This window comes from Salmo salar, chromosome ssa14 (assembly GCF_905237065.1).
Source record: "Salmo salar chromosome ssa14, Ssal_v3.1, whole genome shotgun sequence".
Taxonomy (NCBI): Eukaryota; Metazoa; Chordata; class Actinopteri; order Salmoniformes; family Salmonidae; genus Salmo; species Salmo salar.
In genome coordinates this window covers 71701189-71718812 of record NC_059455.1, presented here as the reverse complement: position 1 = coordinate 71718812, position 17624 = coordinate 71701189, and the positions used below count along the sequence as shown (strand labels likewise).

Sequence of the window (17624 nt, the reverse complement as noted above, 5' to 3'; positions counted from 1 at the left end):
ATCAGGGGATAGGTTGGAGAAGGGTTGAGCAGAGGGAAGAGATGATAGGATGGAAGAGGAGAGAGTAGCGGGAGAGAGAGAGCGAAGGTTGGGACGGCGCAATACCATCCGAGTAGGGGCAGAGTGAGAAGACATGGCAGGTAGCCTAGTGGTTAGAGCGTTGGTCTAGTAACCGAAAGGTTGCAAGATCGAAAACCCGAGCTGAAGGTAAAAATCTGTCGTTCTGCCCCTGAACAAGGCAGTTTTTTCTAGGCCGTCATTGAAAATAAGAATTTGTTGTTAAATGACTTGCCTAGTTAAATAAAGGTAAAATAAATAAAACACATCCAGGCCAAAGCAGGAAGTTTAAAAAATACTTTCTTGTCGCCAAAGTACCTGAGCATGTCTTTATCAGTTATAAGCCATTCATAATACATTCGTTAGCAGTACATAAGCATTCATAGATGTAAAATGACAATAGGATGGATGATATGTTGTTCACTTTGTCACCTCACAAGATAAATGTGATGAGGACCATCTCACAGCATTAGGAGTAGGGTACTGCTGAAGGTAAGGGAGTATGAGGGATTGATTGTAAAATAACATCTTTATTTGCGCTGTCTGCTTGGATGATGTGGTTCTGTCTGTAATGCTGTATTTAGTATGACTCCAATGGCTGTGAGTAATGATGGCAATAATTTGTTCAGATCCTGCATTATCTCACTCTCTTATTCCCTCTCTCTTCTCTCCCTCTCATCTCTTTCTCTTCTGATCTTTCTTGCTCTTATTCTCTTTCTCGCTCCCTGTTTCCTCATCTCTCTCCATTTCACCTTCTTCTGCGCTCTCTCCCTCCATCTGAAAGAGACTGCCTGCGTCCTTGTAATTTGGATGTTTGATGTCATAGTAATGACAGCAGAAAGTGTGGGCTTTTGAAAAGAGCCACTATTATTTCCCCATCTTATTTTCTCTCCGTCTCTCATTATCTGTCAGTCTCACCTGGGCTGGGTTACTTGTGGATCATATAGCTCCTAAAATAATACCAGCCGAGGGATTGGGTATTCTTCTCTCTGTCCCGCCCCTCTCTTCTACTCTGAGACGCCTTGTGAATACTCTCTCTTTCTCTCTCTCTCTCTCTCTCTCTCTCTCTCTCTCTCTCTCTCTCTCTCTCTCGTTGTGTAGGGAGGAAATTGTCTGTCTATGTGATGCTTCTAATAAACCAATGTATGTTAATCGGGGTCAAAGGTCCTTTGCTAGCTACTCCCAGATTCGACCTCTCTGCCCAGATGTTCAGGTGTTCTCTCTTTCTCTCTCTCACTCTCTCGTTCTCTCTCACTCTCTCTTTCTCACTCACTCTCTCTCTCTCTCTCTCTTTCTCTCTCACTCTCTCTCTCACTCTTTCTCTCTTTCTCACTCTCTCTCTCTCTCTCTCTCTCTCACACTCTCTCACACTCTCTCTCACTCTCTCTCACTCTCTCCACGGAGCAGAATGGGACTTTGTTGCCTTGTATTTTACAGCCTAATGTTCCTCTCCCCTCGAAAGGACATTGAAGAAGTGTTTCTGTTTGCAATGCAGTCGGTCATAGGCACCCTTTTACTACAGTAGCCTTGACTCACCTTCCAGGAAAAGCACAAGTGTGTGTAGAGCCAAAAGGTGGCATTGCAGAGATTCACATTACCTCATCTCTTGTGGAAGACTTTGTTGATGTTGATTTTCAGTTTATCATTCTGTATTAGATCAATTCACTGTCACTAATATAATCTGTAGTGATTTATAGTCGCAGACTCTCACTAGGCAGATGGAGAGATAGATTGAGAGAGAAAGAGGCAGGGATAGACGGAGGGTGATGGCAAGGAAAGAGGGATGATGTTGAGTGATGTCGTCTTCAATCTCTCCGCCCGTTATGCACTCTCTGTCTCTCTCTCTGTTTGTCTCTTCATCTCTGTCTCTCCTGCCCTCGCTCTCTATCAGGATTAGACATGAAGATGTATTTGTGTCTGGAAACAGGCTGTAGGCCTTAATGGAGGCACTAGTCAATAAAGATACTGTTTATCAGTGTTCTCTCTTCCTCTTTCCATCCACCTCCCTCTGTCTGGATGCATATCTAATCTGTTTCTGTGAGTTGGATATGGAAAATGACAAAGCAACAATGCTGACAGACTGACACTGTGTCAGCTGTAGTAGTTCTGGGCTCGTATTCACAAAGCATCTCAGATTTCCCCTGTCCATGTAATCTCATTCATTATGATCTAAATGGCTAAACTGATCTGAGATCAGCAGTCCTACTCTGAGAGGCTTTATGGATATGGACCTAGGCCCAGATTCACAAAACCTTCTTAAGAAGACATTTCTAGTTAACTGCAATGTTTTCCTTAGCTATAGACTTAAGAAGAAAGTTAAGCAAAGTTTCCATTCCTCAAAATGGGTCTTGGAAATTTTCTTACGGTATTTCTTGTTTCTCCTTAAGCAAAAAGTTATAACAAAAATTATATTATTGAAAAAAAAGTTTTGGGAAATTCCAAGATGGCTAAAACCTTGTCTTAAACTCAGGGCATTGAGAGAAAAAGCTCATGAAAGCAATTGAACGTGTTTAATTCACTCACAAACTTCATCTGAAAGTTTCAGTATTGATTATTTTAATCCCAAGTACACGTTTTAGAACAGTAATCTCAGTAAGAAATATGCGAACATGATTGCCTTTGCTAGCTAGATAGCTAGCTAAAACAGTTGCTGAGAAACAAGAAGATATTTGAGAAGTTCGTAAGAAAATCATTAAATCTTAAAATATTGTTGAGGAACTTCTTATTTTTCTTAAGAAGCTTCTTAAGTTTTTGCGTCGAGGTGTTTTGTGATTCTGGGCCCTGGTTAGCCGCTTGTGGAGTACTAATCACAAATGCCAGCCATGTCAGTAAAATGTGTTGGAAAGCTTTGTACCAAAGAGGAATATGGAGTCAAAGCTGGCGGGCTCTAAATGTTTGAACTTTTATTCCTACCATGTCGTTCCCATCTCTTTGTGTGGGTGGGGTGTGGGGGGTGGCCCAGATCTTTGCAGCAGCTAACCCAGTGATTCCCTTTGGAGACAAAGATGTTTCCACTAACGTCAGAGAGACTGTGTGCTCAGTGCCTACGTCACACTATGAGATGGTTTGTAGCATGGCTAGCTGAAAATAGCAACCCCTTCAGTACACATTAATACAGAAAGCTAATATGGCTGTTTGATGGTCCTCTGAAGCTCTGTGCAGGATTGGGTTGTTTACAGCTCTGAACTCTGCATTAAACTACATATAAAAAAGGATAGGCCTGTGAGCTGCTGTTGCATATTCTGCTCACAAAATGTATTTAAATGATCATGTCCTCATGTATGAAGAAGAGATGGGAGTTGCTCCTGATTCGACCAGGAAATACTTTGAGATCAGGGAAACTCTCTCACCCTAATATGCTAATTTGAGTTTTAACAACTGTCAATATAGTTAAATTATATTAAGTCTGGGGTTAGTGTAGTTTTGTGTCTCCTGACTGGCTGATCCTCTCTGCTGCTGTTCCAGATGGGATCAGTGTGACAGGCCTTCCCATCTCCAGCCCCCTGAGACAAGTCCTCAAACCCCGGGCCGAGACCAAGCCCCTGGGCAGCGAGTCCAGCAAGACAGACTACAACCACGTCAAGGTAGGACTGACACCTCTCCCCTCTCCTCCCCTCTTCTCTAAACTAAGTTCTCTTTTATTACCACAGTGAGATTTCAGCAGGAACATGTCTCTACTTAATCATTTACATAAGACTTTACTCATTTGCATTTCATGACTTCCGAAGGTTGTTTTATTTCCCTCCTTGTGTTGCTGTCTGTCTCTCAGCCCATTTTCTGATGCTGCAGATAGTTAACAAGCCTCGTGTTGTGGTAATTAGGGTGAGTGTAGCTGTTTGTTTAAAAAGCAGGGAGGGAGCTGAGGATAGACAGACAGACAGACAGACAGAGAGGCTAACTGCAGCTTTTCACACATAGACAAGAAGGTACAAGGTACACAGAGTTAATGTGGCGTGTCTCTATCAGGGTGCAGCTGATCTCAATCAGTGGAGAGAACAGGCTGATGCCTTGCTGAACTACATTCTCTCTCTGTGTGTGTGTGTGTGTGTGTGTGTGTGTGTGTGTGTGTGTGTGTGTGTGTGTGTGTGTGTGTGTGTGTGTGTGTGTGTGTGTGTGTGTGTGTGTGTGTGTGTGTGTGTGTGTGTGTGTGTGTGTGTGTGTGTGTGTGTGTGTGAGACTTTGGTGTTGTAGAGTTCGTTAAGTTCTGTCTGCAGGGGTGAACCTCTCCATTGTGATTCATCACGGAGCACTTATGGTTAGCTGTACCGTACGCATGCACACCCACACACACACAACCTCCCAGCCGTGTCCAGTCGATTCCCTCTCCTAATATACATATCTCCTCTCCTTATTACATAACCTAGAAGTTTTCAGGGGGGGGGATGTTCAGGGGAGGTGTAAAAGGAAAGCTAGGTCAAATAATAATGAATAAATATTAGGCCTGTTTCTAGCGTTTTTCATTTTCAGAATCAAACAGGTACATTACATACAAAAATAACACTTGTTCCAATAAACAGACGGAGCAACTTGTAAATAATAAATAAATAGAAAATATAGAAAATTACGTTTTACCAAAGAAATAAACAAAACAAAGAAACAAGGTGGTCTAATCAAGTAGATGCCTGTTTCTAGCTACAATCCCAGGGAAAACACAACTTTCAAAGCAGTTTTGATGTCCACATTTAAAAAGAGGGATATCACAGCTTTCCAGTGCTACCATATTGATTTTATAACTCCTAAAATTGCGCGCATGCCATCTTATAAAAAATGCAATTACAACTATTTATTTCACAACATTGTTTCACATGCTGACCCGACCGCTCATGCGCATGTTGATTTTGTCCCCCCACAGCAGACTCGATCAGGACCCGCAGGTTGAAATATCAGAACAAACTCTGAACCAACTATATTAATTTTGGGACAGGTCGAAAAGCATTCAACGTTCATGACATTCTAGCTAGCTAGCTTGCTGTTGCTAGCTAATTTGTCCTGGGATATAAACATTGGGTTGAAATGCACAAAGTCCACTACTCCGACAATTAATTCACAGATAAAAGGGTAAAGGTTTCTAGTAATCGCTCCTCCTTCAGGCTGCTTCTTCTTCTTTGGACTTTATATGGTGGTTGACAACCAACTTTAAGGTGCATTACCACTACCAACTGGTCTGGAGTGTGGACCTCAGTTCATCTTTCAGTCACTCACGTGGGTTTATGCTCCAAAAAAACCAATGAGGAGATGGGAGAGGCAGCACGTCAATCGTCACAAATAGAACCAAGTTCTATTTTAGCGCCTGGCTACGCAGACGCGCACGAGCAGTGTTCGGTGCAATGATTGAATAGCATGTATGTGTACATTTATTTTGCAACGCTCGCGCACGCGGTCAGCATATCACTGACGCCTGATCGAACCCATTACACATAGAGAATCTATACAGGAGGAAGAATCTCATTCTTAATTCCCTTATGCTGTAAATATGAAGCTGTCCGTTCCATCAGTCGGCTGGTGGAGCTTGTTAAGAACAGTGTAGAGAATGACAGACAGGCAGCTCAGAGTCTCAGTGCAGATTATGTTGTTTTGGCAGTTTAGCTGCAGAGGTAATCCCAGAACTGACCAATTACACATAATGTGGGAACATTGCCATAACATCCTGTGTGTGCGTGTGTATTTGTGAAGCGGTATGGATAAGGGGTGATTTGCACATAAATCGAAACTCTCCTGCTGGTTAGACTGAACCTCCTGAATGTTAATGAATGTTTCCCCTACCTGTGTTTGACTATGTATGTACGGTGCTATATGGATTCATATTTCCTGAGGCATCTGACTCGTCGTTTTGCTGCAACATTGTTTTTCATCTGACTCACGCTCTAGATTTGTACTTAGCTGGCCTACTGGTTCTAGTGGAGGTCATGCATAATATCACTCATATCATAGTGTCTGCCCACTATTTCTTAATTAAAACAACAACTAAAACCTATATTGATGGCTTTTCTTGTCCGTTTTTGCTCATATTAAATGTACTTTCTATTGAAAGCCATGATTTCATAATGACATATCTCATGGATTCTGTATGCAGCTGAAATGCCTTGTTATGTGCACAGACTGGGTCAACCAACTTATGTGCCCACGCTGTAGTTCTGCTTCACAGACGATGTTTTGTCTTAGCCTTCACAGTGATGTGTTTGATAAGCTTGTACTTTCATCCACCTTCCTGCTTGTGTGTGTATGTGTTGTAACCTACCTTTCCCCACCTCCATGCTGATCAGGCTGCCTGTCCAATAGGAACCAGTGATATTTCCCTCTGAGCCACCTGGTGAACTTTCCTATTCCTTCTCATTATGATATTTCTACTCCGTGCTTCTGCATTTGTTACAGTAGTTAGCTACACATCCCAGCCTGCCTGGAAATGCCACAGGAATACATGGGGGGTGAACGTGTGTGTGTGTGTGTGTGTGTGTGTGTGTGTGTGTGTGTGTGTGTGTGTGTGTGTGTGTGTGTGTGTGTGTGTGTGTGTGTGTGTGTGTGTGTGTGTGTGTGTGTGTGTGTGTGTGTGTGTGTGTGTGTGTGTGTGCGCGTGTCTGTGTCTGTGTGCGCGTGTCTGTGTCTGTGTGCGCGTGTCTGTGTCTGTGTGCGCGTGTCTGTGTGCGTGTGTGCGTGTGTCTGTGTGCTCGTGTCTGTGTGCGCGTGTCTGTGTGCGCGTGTCTGTGTGCACGTGTCTCTGTGTGTGTGCGCGTGTCTGTCTGTGTCTGTGCGCGTGTATGTGTGTGTGTGTGTGAGCAGTTGTTGGCATGCGTGCCTATTATGCTCGGCGATTCCCAGGAAATGCTCTGCCTTTCTTCCTGTCTATTTTCACTCTGTCTTTTCCCTGAGGTCTTGCCGTGTGTGGTATGTTGTGTCTGTGTGCAGTGCACATTTGTGTTTGTTTGGTAGTGTTTGCGTATGTTTGTGTGTCAGTGTTGCTCTGTATCATCTCTCTAGTGTCTCTCTTACCTGCACATGTTTGTGTGACTCACAGGTAGTACCGGAAGAGAATAGTGTGAGGATAGGACACTCCACTATCATATGGGGAGGTAGGTTAGAGAGAGAGGTTCGAGTGTCAGGCCTGGGGAGGAGAACAGGGGAGTAGAGAGAAGTCTATAAACCCACTGGTCTTTATGATTGGGGATAACTCACTCATCGGGGATGACATGCTCATTCATTTACCCTCCTGAACCTAGCTCCCTTTTGTCTGATGACTCAAACTGAATTCTTCTGCTCCTCTGTTGTTCGCTAGATACTTCAGTCTGAGACTGCCGTCGTTGAAGTAGTTTCTGGTGACGTCAAATTGAGGGGTGTTGTACAAAACAAAGTCATCAGAGTTTGGATCGTCTCTAACCAATTGGAGTATCAAAGCCAATGGCGTATTTTCAAAACTCCGCTTTATCCACGTGTGTTCTGGCTCTGGCCCAACCCATCGCTTTCTGGAAACCGATCAGAGTGGTTAGAATGTGTTTGCATTCTAGAAATCGTTGGGGAGGGACTCAAATCCAGAAATCCATCTGTAAATAGCCCATCCAACTACCTCATCCCCATACTGTATTTATTTATTTATCTTGCTCTTTTGCACCCCAGTATCTCTACTTGCACATTCATCTTCTGCACATCTACCATTCCAGTGTTTAATTTCTATATTGTAATTACTTTGCCACCATGGCCTATTTTTTGCCTTACCTCCCTTATCCTACCTCATTTGCACACACTGTATATAGACTTTTTCTACTTTCTACTTATTGACTGTGTTTGTTTATTCCATGTGTAACTCTGTGTTGTTGTATGTGTCGAAATGCTTTGCTTTATCTTGGCCAGGTTGCTGTTGTAAATGAGAACTTGTTCTCAACTGGCCTACCTGGTTAAATAAAGGTGAAATAAAATGAATAGAAAAACTAGGGAGGGAGACTGGGAGGTGGGGAAAGCACAATTGAATTCGTATTCTTATATTTGGGTTTAGACAAGTCTCAAATCAAATTGTATTATTCACATGTGCCGAATACAACAGGTGTAGAGTTTACAGTGAAGTGCTTACTTACAAGCCCTTAACCAACAATGCAGTTGAAAAAAATATGAGTAAGAATAAGAAATAAAAGGAACAAGTAATTAAAGAGCAGTGGTAAAATAACAATAGCGAGACTATATACAGGGGGTACTGGTACAGAGTCAATGTGCGGGGGCATGGCCCTGATGCCAGTTGCCCTAAGTCATGAGTTTACCTTGTGACGTTAGACTCTTGAGATCAAATGTGGTATTCCACAGGATCAATTTCTGGACCTCTATTCTAATTTACATGAATGATCTTTACTAAATAAATGCATAAAATAAAGTCCAACCTTAAAGTGGCTGTGGGAAGTGACTGTTGTTATTTTGGGGCTGGATGTAGATGTTGGGAGGTAGGGCTTTGTGTCTGTTCAGGGGTTTTGACTAGGTGGTATACAGCTCCAACTGGAAGGGACTTTTTCGTAGCAGGTTAGGAGAATTAACAAAGCAGGTTTGGAGAAGTAACGTAGCAGGTTTGGAGAATTAGTCATTTAACAGGTGTTGCTATAGTCATTTAACAGGCGGTGCTATAGTCATTTAAAAGGTGGTGCTATAGTCATTTCTAACAGGTGGTGCTATAGTCATTTTTAACAGGTGGTGCTATAGTCATTTAACAGGTGGTGCTATAATCACTTAACAGGTGGTGCTATAGTCATTTAACAGATGGTGCATAGTCATGTAACAGGTTCATTTAACAGGTGGTGCTATAGTCATTTAACAGGTGGTGCTATAGTCATTTAACAGGTGGTGCTATAGTCATTTAACAGGCGGTGCTATAGTCATTTAAAAGGTGGTGCTATAGTCATTTTTAACAGGTGGCGCTATAGTCATTTAACAGGTGGCCCTATAGTCATTTAACAGGCGGTGCTATAGTCATTTTTAACAGGTGGTGCTATAGTCATTTTTAACAGGTGGCGCTATAGTCATTTAACAGGTGGCGCTATAGTCATTTAACAGGTGGCGCTATAGTCATTTAACAGGTGGCGCTATAGTCATTTTTAACAGGTGGCGCTATAGTCATTTAACAGGTGGCGCTATAGTCATTTAACAGGTGGCGCTGTAGTCATTTAACAGGTGGCGCTATAGTCATTTAACAGGTGGCGCTATAGTCATTTAACAGGTGGCGCTATAGTCATTTAACAGGTGGCGCTATAGTCATGTAACAGGTGGCGCTATAATCATTTAACATGTGAACAGGTGGCGCTATAGTCATTTAACAGGTGGTGCTATAATCATTTAACATGTGAACAGGTGGCGCTATAGTCATTTAACAGGTGGTGCTATAATCATTTAACATGTGAACAGGTGGCGCTATAGTCATTTAACAGGTGGTGCTATAATCATTTAACATGTGAACAGGTGGCGCTATAGTCATTTACCAGGTGGCGCTATAGTCATGTAACATAGGTGGTGCTATAGTCATTTAACAGGTGGTGCTATAGTCATTTAACAGGTGGCGCTATAATCATTTAACATGTGAACAGGTGGCGCTATAGTCATTTAACAGGTGGCGCTATAGTCATTTACCAGGTGGTGCTATAATCATTTAACATGTGAACAGGTGGTGCTATAGTCATTTAACAGGTGGTGCAATAGTCATTTAACAGGTGGTGCTATAATCATTTAACATGTGAACAGGTGGCACTATAGTCATTTAACAGGTGGTGCTATAATAATTTAACAGGTGGTGCTATAGTCATTTAACAAGTGGTGTGGTGCTATAGTCATTTAACAGGTGGTGCTATAGTCATTTAACAGGTGGCGCTATAGTCATTTAATAGGTGGTGCTATAGTCATTTAAAAGGTGGCGCTATAGTCATTTAACAGGTGGCGCTATAGTCATTTAACAGGTGGCGCTATAGTCATTTAACAGGTGGCGCTATAGTCATTTAACAGGTGGTGCTATAATCATTTAACATGTGAACAGGTGGCGCTATAGTCATTTAACAGGTGGCGCTATAGTCATTTAACAGGTGGCGCTATAGTCATTTAACGTGTGAACAGGTGGCGCTACAGTCATTTAACAGGTGGCGCTACAGTCATTTAACAGGTGGCGCTATAGTCATTTAACAGGTGGTGCTATAATCATTTAACATGTGAACAGGTGGTGCTATAGTCATTTAACAGGTGGCGCTATAGTCATTTAACAGGTGGTGCTATAATCATTTAACATGTGAACAGGTGGCGCTATAGTCATTTAACAGGTGGCGCTATAGTCATTTAACAGGTGGCGCTATAGTCATTTAACATGTGAACAGGTGGCGCTATAGTCATTTAACAGGTGAACAGGTGGTGCTATAGTCATTTATGATCGGATATTGAAAACCACCAACTCCGTGCAGATCAGTAGCGGTGCGTGGGTAAAATCATTGGGGAAGCCAAGCCAGGGGGAAAAATAGCCATATTACAATCTGTGTTGTTAATAATTGCGTTGTTTGCTCTATAACCTGTTAGTTTATCTGCCTTGACACCGTGATATATAGGCCTAAGGCTGAGACAATAAGAAGACACCATGGCAGAATAAATTCAATCACACCTTTGTTTCATCACAAAACCAGAGAGCGAAGTTATTTGTTGTTGTCCTAGGCTACCTGGCCAAAATTCTTCCTCGCTATCCTAAATTCCTTTCATGGGCAATGATGAGCCAGCGAGCTAGTTAACGTTAGTCTTCTACATCTAGCTACTTCCATTCTCTCAGGCCAGGGGCTCAATGTATGAATTTATGGTTGGATCAGAATTGTTGTTATAATCATTGGCCAGTATGGAGAATTAAGTAAAACCACAAGTCCAAATCCCTATCTCCATCCATGGTTGATTTAGGAAAGGGACAATTCCCTTGACACTTTTTTACTCGCTAGCTTCCCTTGCGTTCAATGCTACGGGCGGCAACAATGTCATACTCTTTCTGACCAGAAAAATGGCCATTAAGATGAAGATATTAAATATGTTGTATCCCCTCTACTTCCATTCATATTGTATTGGCAGAAACTTTAACTTTCCATGAATTGATGAATCCATTCACCACCACCTCTCTCCATATCCCCGTCCCCTCCCATCTCTCTCAAAGTCCTATGTAAGCATTTTCTTAATGAAAGACAGTGGCCTTCCCTGGCCCGTGCTGAGAGAGAGAGAGATCAGTGTTGTCATCCTCAGACTCGGCTGTAGAGGTGGCTAGCTGCCACAGAAGTAGAGTTACAGTTAAAGAACAGAGTAGAGCAGGGGGACGGAGGCTAGGGGCTCTGTGGATCTAATGTCATCCAGGGAGTTGAAACCGGTTGGCTGCTTGAGGGGGGGGTGGACGACAGGGCAGCTGGTTGCTATTTTTTCCCCTCTCCACTCTCCCCCCTACCATCTTTCCCTCCCTCCTTGGTGCTGACGTGAGACCAGCTCAGCCCACACGTTCAGACCCAGCCCACTGATAGAGGCAGTTTAACTGCAGCTTATATCTGCTGCCTGCTGGCATAACTGTAAAACTCTCCCAGTGTGAAACTCTCCCAGTGTGAAACTCTCCCAGTGTGAAAGTCTCCCAGTGTGAAAGTCTCCCAGTGTAAAACTCTCCCAGTGTAAAACTCTCCCAGTGTGAAAGTCTCCCAGTGTGAAAGTCTCCCAGTGTGAAAGTCTCCCAGTGTGAAAGTCTCCCAGTGTAAAAGTCTCCCAGTGTAAAAGTCTCCCAGTGTAAAAGTCTCCCAGTGTAAAAACATTTGTTTTCAGCGTTTTGTTGTTTACCATTAGGCCTAGCTACAGTAACTCTGAGAGAGTGTACTGCGCCATCCATGGACAAAACCCCCACAAAACATACACAGCAAAACAAACAGGGGATCAGGAACTGGTTAGTGCACTTGTTTTGCTATTCCGTTATTCTGATCGCGACCATCGCTGTGTTCCGATCATCACTCAGACTGTTAAGAAATACTCCTATAGCACAGTTGTCTTTGCGTTAGATATGATCGTTTTCCCCAAAGTAGTAGAGATCCATTCTGATCAAACAGCACAGTAGTTCTATGTTCCATATGAAGTATGGATGCCAATGTGAGTCTCATGTTTCATTTGCAATAACCCGTCTGCATCAGGAACTGAACTACAGAATCACATAAAGGCTTTAACAAGCTACAGAGAAGGATCTATGTTTTCTTGAAGAACTGAGATTCTCATTACTTTCATAAGGTGTTTGAGCAAGTAGAGCTAGCTTATTGTACCTGTTTGTGTTTTTAGTTGACATCTACAGTGCGACTTGCAAAGGCATGCGCAGACACGCACGGACACACACACACACACACACACGCATACACAGAGACCCAGTGCAGTGCTGAGTCATCAGCACCTCTTTTGAAGTGTGGCGTCATTGACAGTAGGCTCGGGGGGGGGGTCTGCTGCTGCTCTCCTGTGGATCAACTCTCATACATCTCATGCAAAGTTTCTTTGCTCCCCTCTCCCCCCCATCCGTTGATGATGATGTTTGTGTTTCTATCTCTCCGTTGAACATCCAGAGAGAAGTGGATGAGGTAATCAGAAGATACAAATGTGCTCAGTCTGTGGTCCTTTGTGGACATATTCACAGACATAGAATACATCTCACCATCTCCCTGTGAGTTTGTCTGAGGAAGATACAAAACGTGCGCGCACACACACACACACACGCACATACGCCCTCCGACTGAGGGTGGAAAGGGGAGGTGCAACCTTTCATGGCGAATAAAGCATACATTTTAATGAGCATGTGCATACCAGACTTCACACAATGTTCTAAATCACCTTATACCGGGTTACGGCAAGCCGCTGGTGTTATTTCCAAAAATCCAATTATATCTCTCTCTCTATTCTTCCCTATCGCTATTCATGTGATACCGTTGCTAACCTTTGTGAACAGTCTGAGGCTATGCCGAACTTAATCATTGTATAGTTCCTCTTGAAAGGCCATTTCTCACAATGAAGTGCTTTCATAGCTGACTAGTAGATAATGGGAAAGTCCCCTGATTTTCTCTCTCTGACAGAGATATTGTATAATGTAACCAGGGTCAGGTCAGTAGAGATCATTGGAATTGGGTGTTCTTTAATTGTTGCTGTTTCTATTGTCCAACCCCGCTACTTCTGTAGATTGTATGATTTTGACAGCTTCCCCAGTCGGCATTGGTAAGCTTGGTGAAAGTTCGTAAGCTTTGAATTCATGAGCCAGCTGTTAAGAGCGATGGATTGAGAGAAGGATGGATGGATGGATGGATGGATAGAGAGTGAGGAGGATAATTACGTTGACGATAATTGAGCAATCAGGTGGCATCATCAGAAGCTCCTCTCCTCTCCTCTGGCTGTGTGCCAACAACTGTATTCCTCTAATCTGTTCACCTTACCGCTGTGTTTAATTCCCTTTCATCTAACTGCTGCCAGCTTTATGCCAGCCCTGCTGGTGGGATTGACACCTCAGAGGTAGGTTTGGGCGGTATACCGTTTATCAGGGTATTTGGAAATAGCCACGGGATGTTTTTTCAATACCGTCAATACCATTGAAAATATTTATTTGACACATTTCATTTTTTTCTACATTTGAATATGTATAGATACTTTGACGTTGCCCCGAGCAGCACCACAGATATTGAGATGAGCAAGATGCAAGACTTGGCTCTCACAAAGTCACACACAGTATCTGCGCATGCGCATGTGTTCACTTCACAGTTGAGCCTCGTGCTTCAACGCTCTTAGTTGTTGCGGAAATTGACCCACTATGCTGTTTACTTTCTGCATCTACGTCATATAGCTGAGTCTACCTTTATAAATACCTGCAGTCAACTCGTGTAATACGCTAGGAGTTAAAGAAGATTTCATTCTTCATTTCACCTCTCACATAATGCTTCATTATGAAGCCAACCGGTAGTCCCCAGTCACATGGTGTTTGTTTACAAGCACACAATGACAAGAGACCAGAGCCTTGTGAGTCTCTCACTGTTGTGCAGCACACACCAGGTGATCTTGTTACAGCATGGAAATCACAACTAAATGTTTGCCAGCTAGATATCTTATAACTATTAAGTGAACTGTCTAAAATGTGCTAAATGCTCTGCAGTTGTTCATTTGGTTTGCTAACGTAGTAGCTAGTTATCTACAGTAGCTAAGTGGTTAGCTTCTTGCGATCAAGCTCCTCTTGGTAACAGCAGAGAATCCCCTCCTGGATCAACAGCATTGCTGTCTCATATTTGTTTTGTTCGTGCAGAAAACTGAGTAGCAATTTTTAGTTACTTGTATAACTTTATTAGCTGGGATGTCTGCAAATAATGTATATAAGGGACTATATGAAATGTTTGCATGTGTTTGTTAGCATTTATCTAGCATTCGGCTATGGGATTTTATATGTACTTGTTAACATTGCTAACTTTAGAAATTGAAAATAGCGAACCTTGCGTTCAGTGCCGGTACTACCGAATATCCCGGGATGACACAAGGTCGGTATAAAGGTATAACAATATGGACACCGCCCAAGCCTACTCAGAGAAAACGCTAACTGGGTCCTGTTCAAGAGGCAAGCAACGGGTAAAAAACAACTACTAAACAGCTAAAAACACAAACCTGTACAATAAAAACATACTTTTTGTATTCTGTTATGAAACTTTTTTTGTACGAAGAGAGGGAGAGAGAGAGGGAGAGAGAGAGAGGGGGAGAAAGAGGTGGAGAGGGAGAGAGAGAGAGGGGGAGAAAGAGGTGGAGAGAGAGAGGAGAGAGAGGGGGAGAAAGAGATGGAGAGAGAGAGGAGAGAGAGAGGGAGAAAGAGGTGGAGAGAGAGAGAGAGAGAGGGGGAGAAAGAGATGGAGAGAGAGGGGGGGAAAGAGGTTGAGAGGGAGAGAGAGAGAGGGGGAGAAAGAGGTGGAGAGAGAGAGAGGGGAGAGAGAGGGGGAGAAAGAGATGGAGAGAGAGAGGGGGAGAAAGAGGTGGAGAGGGAGAGAGAGAGGGGGAGAAAGAGGCGGAGAGAGAGAGGGGGAGAGAGAGGGGGGAGAAAGAGATGGAGAGAGAGAGGGGGAGAAAGAGGTGGAGAGGGAGAGAGAGAGGTGAAGAGAGAGGGGGAGAAAGAGGTGGAAAGAGAGAGGGGGAGAGAGAGAGGGGAGAAAGAGATGGAGAGAGAGAGGGGGAGAAAGAGGTGGAGAGAGAGAGAGGGAGAGAGAGGGGGAGAAAGAGATGGAGAGAGAGAGAGGGAGAGAGAGGGGGAGAAAGAGGTGGAGAGGGAGAGAGAGAGAGGGGGGAGAAAGAGGTGGAGAGAGAGAGGGAGAGAGAGGGGGAGAAAGAGATGGAGAGGGAGAGAGAGAGGGGGAGAAAGAGGCGGAGAGAGAGAGAGAGGGGGAGAAAGAGATGGAGAGGGAGAGAGAGAGGGGGAGAAAGAGGTGGAGAGGGAGAGAGAGAGGTGAAGAGAGAGGGGGAGAAAGAGGTGGAGAGAGAGAGAGGGGGAGAGAGAAAGAGGTGGAGAGGGAGAGAGAGAGGTGAAGAGAGAGGGGGGAGAAAGAGGTGGAGAGAGAGAGAGGGGGAGAGAGAGAGGGGGAGAAAGAGATGGAGAGAGAGGGGGAGAAAGAGGTGGAGAGGGAGAGAGAGAGGTGAAGAGAGAGGGGGAGAAAGAGGTGGAGAGAGAGAGAGGGGAGAGAGAGAGGGGGAGAAAGAGATGGAGAGAGAGAGGGGGAGAAAGAGGTGGAGAGGGAGAGAGAGAGGTGAAGAGAGAGAGGGAGAAAGAGGCGGAGAGAGAGAGGGGGGAGAGAGAGGGGGAGAAAGAGATGGAGAGAGAGAGGGGGAGAAAGAGGTGGAGATGTACCAGAGGTAGTATGTGATGATGTGGTGTCCTATAGGGTGCAGTATGATGACAAGACCCTCTGGTCTCAGTCTAAGGTGTGTGTGGTGTGTGACTCACACAGACTAGAGACTAGAAAGAGCAGGCCTCGTTCCCTCCCAGGCACACAGCTTGTTATACCTGTCTCTCTGGGTCCACAGAACACTGCATCATCTAGCTCTTTTCTCTTCTTTCACTCCGACTCCCTGTAGAGGCTGAGCAGGGGAATCTGCTGTTCTTTTCTTCTCTCTCTCTCTCTTTCCCGCTCTCTTTCTCTCGCCTCTCTTCTGTTTCCACAGGTATGAGTTTGATGAGCCGTGAATGTAATTATTCATCTCTATTAGAAGCTGGTCTCTCTTTCCGGTGTTAATGCTGTGATTAGAACATCACATCATTATTGTGAAGGTTGCGCAAAATGTGAGTTTGTAAGTGTGTCTAATTTTCTATTTCTAGTGCTCTTTTGTCTTGTGAATGATACCCGGCCCAGTAGGGATGGACTCATAGATAAGTCATAAAAATGAAACTTGTAAGATGTGCTTGTTACGGGGGTGTAAATATGAGAGCTAGTTGTTAATGTGGGCACTTTATTCCCTGAGAGAGCCAAGCAGCCAGCCATAGAAGGATGGGGATAAGGAGAGTTGGAAGGAGAGTGTGTGTATATATATATATGTGTGTGTGTGTGTGTGTGTGTATATATATATATATATATCTATATGTATGTAGGTAGGTAGGTAGGTAGGTAGGTAGGTAGGTAGGTAGATTCGTTTTTTTTTTGTGCTTCTAGACTCACATGTAAACGCACACAAACACCCCTTGACACCAGTGTAACCTCACTGTGATCAGCCGTTATAGAGTGGGGTGTCCGAGGCCTTAGTCTCACCCCTCTGGCAGTGACCTGATGATTCAGTGAGCTGTGTGCGTGCGCTCCTGGAACAGCTTATCCAGGAGACAGAGGAGGAGAATAAGGGCCATACATCATCCCCCTGACGACCTGTCTGTCCCTCACTGCCCCGTCAGCACTTACTGGATCGCTCTGCTCTGCCTCTATAGTTACACTGCAGGCCCCCTTCTGGTATTACACTGACCTTGCCCTGCCACACAGCACTGTGTGTGTGCCTCACAGCCATTAAACAGGCAAGAAAAGGAAAAACCCTATGTGGGTCCCTCAAGGGGTCCCACAAGGATCCATGTTGGGCCCACTTTACTTTTGACTTGCCCTCTGTATGTCTGAATGTAAAAGGCTCGAGTACAAACTAGTGCACTAGGCCTATATAGGGAGGTACACTGGCATTTCATATGCAATCAGGATGTTATTATTCTCTGTTGGAACACACAATGGCTCTAAATCCTCCACTGCAGCACAACCCATCAGTGGAACTGTGAATATTGCCCTGGACGTCTTTAAGTTATACATGAGATTCATGGACTATTGCATTGGGGGAACCAAAGCAAACTAGAACCAGGCATCACACAGTATCTCAGGGATCAAATCTGCCCGAAACACTCCTGGTAAGAGATTCTGCATTGATTAGATCCGCATTGCCATGGAAACATCTGCATTCATTTAAATGGGATGTTTTGAGAGAGATTGGACCAGCTCAGACAGACCCAGTGGTGATGGTGAATGTATACTATTGTTGAATGTTAAAAGTTAGTATAAATTATATATATTCACATATGAACTCAGAGAGCAACACACCCACTT

The 17624-nt window shown here is 43.9% G+C and overlaps 1 protein-coding gene across 2 annotated transcripts in view; it reads left to right on the top strand.

The window, feature by feature from the left end:
* Positions 1–17624, top strand: part of LOC106570238 (trafficking protein particle complex subunit 9) — a 361123-nt gene that overhangs the window by 146869 nt on the left and 196630 nt on the right. For both annotated transcript variants that reach the window (XM_045694753.1, XM_045694752.1), the window contains one exon: positions 3523–3641. In XM_045694753.1, the coding sequence (XP_045550709.1) occupies positions 3523–3641 (119 nt within the window). The remainder of the gene's footprint in view (positions 1–3522; positions 3642–17624) is intronic.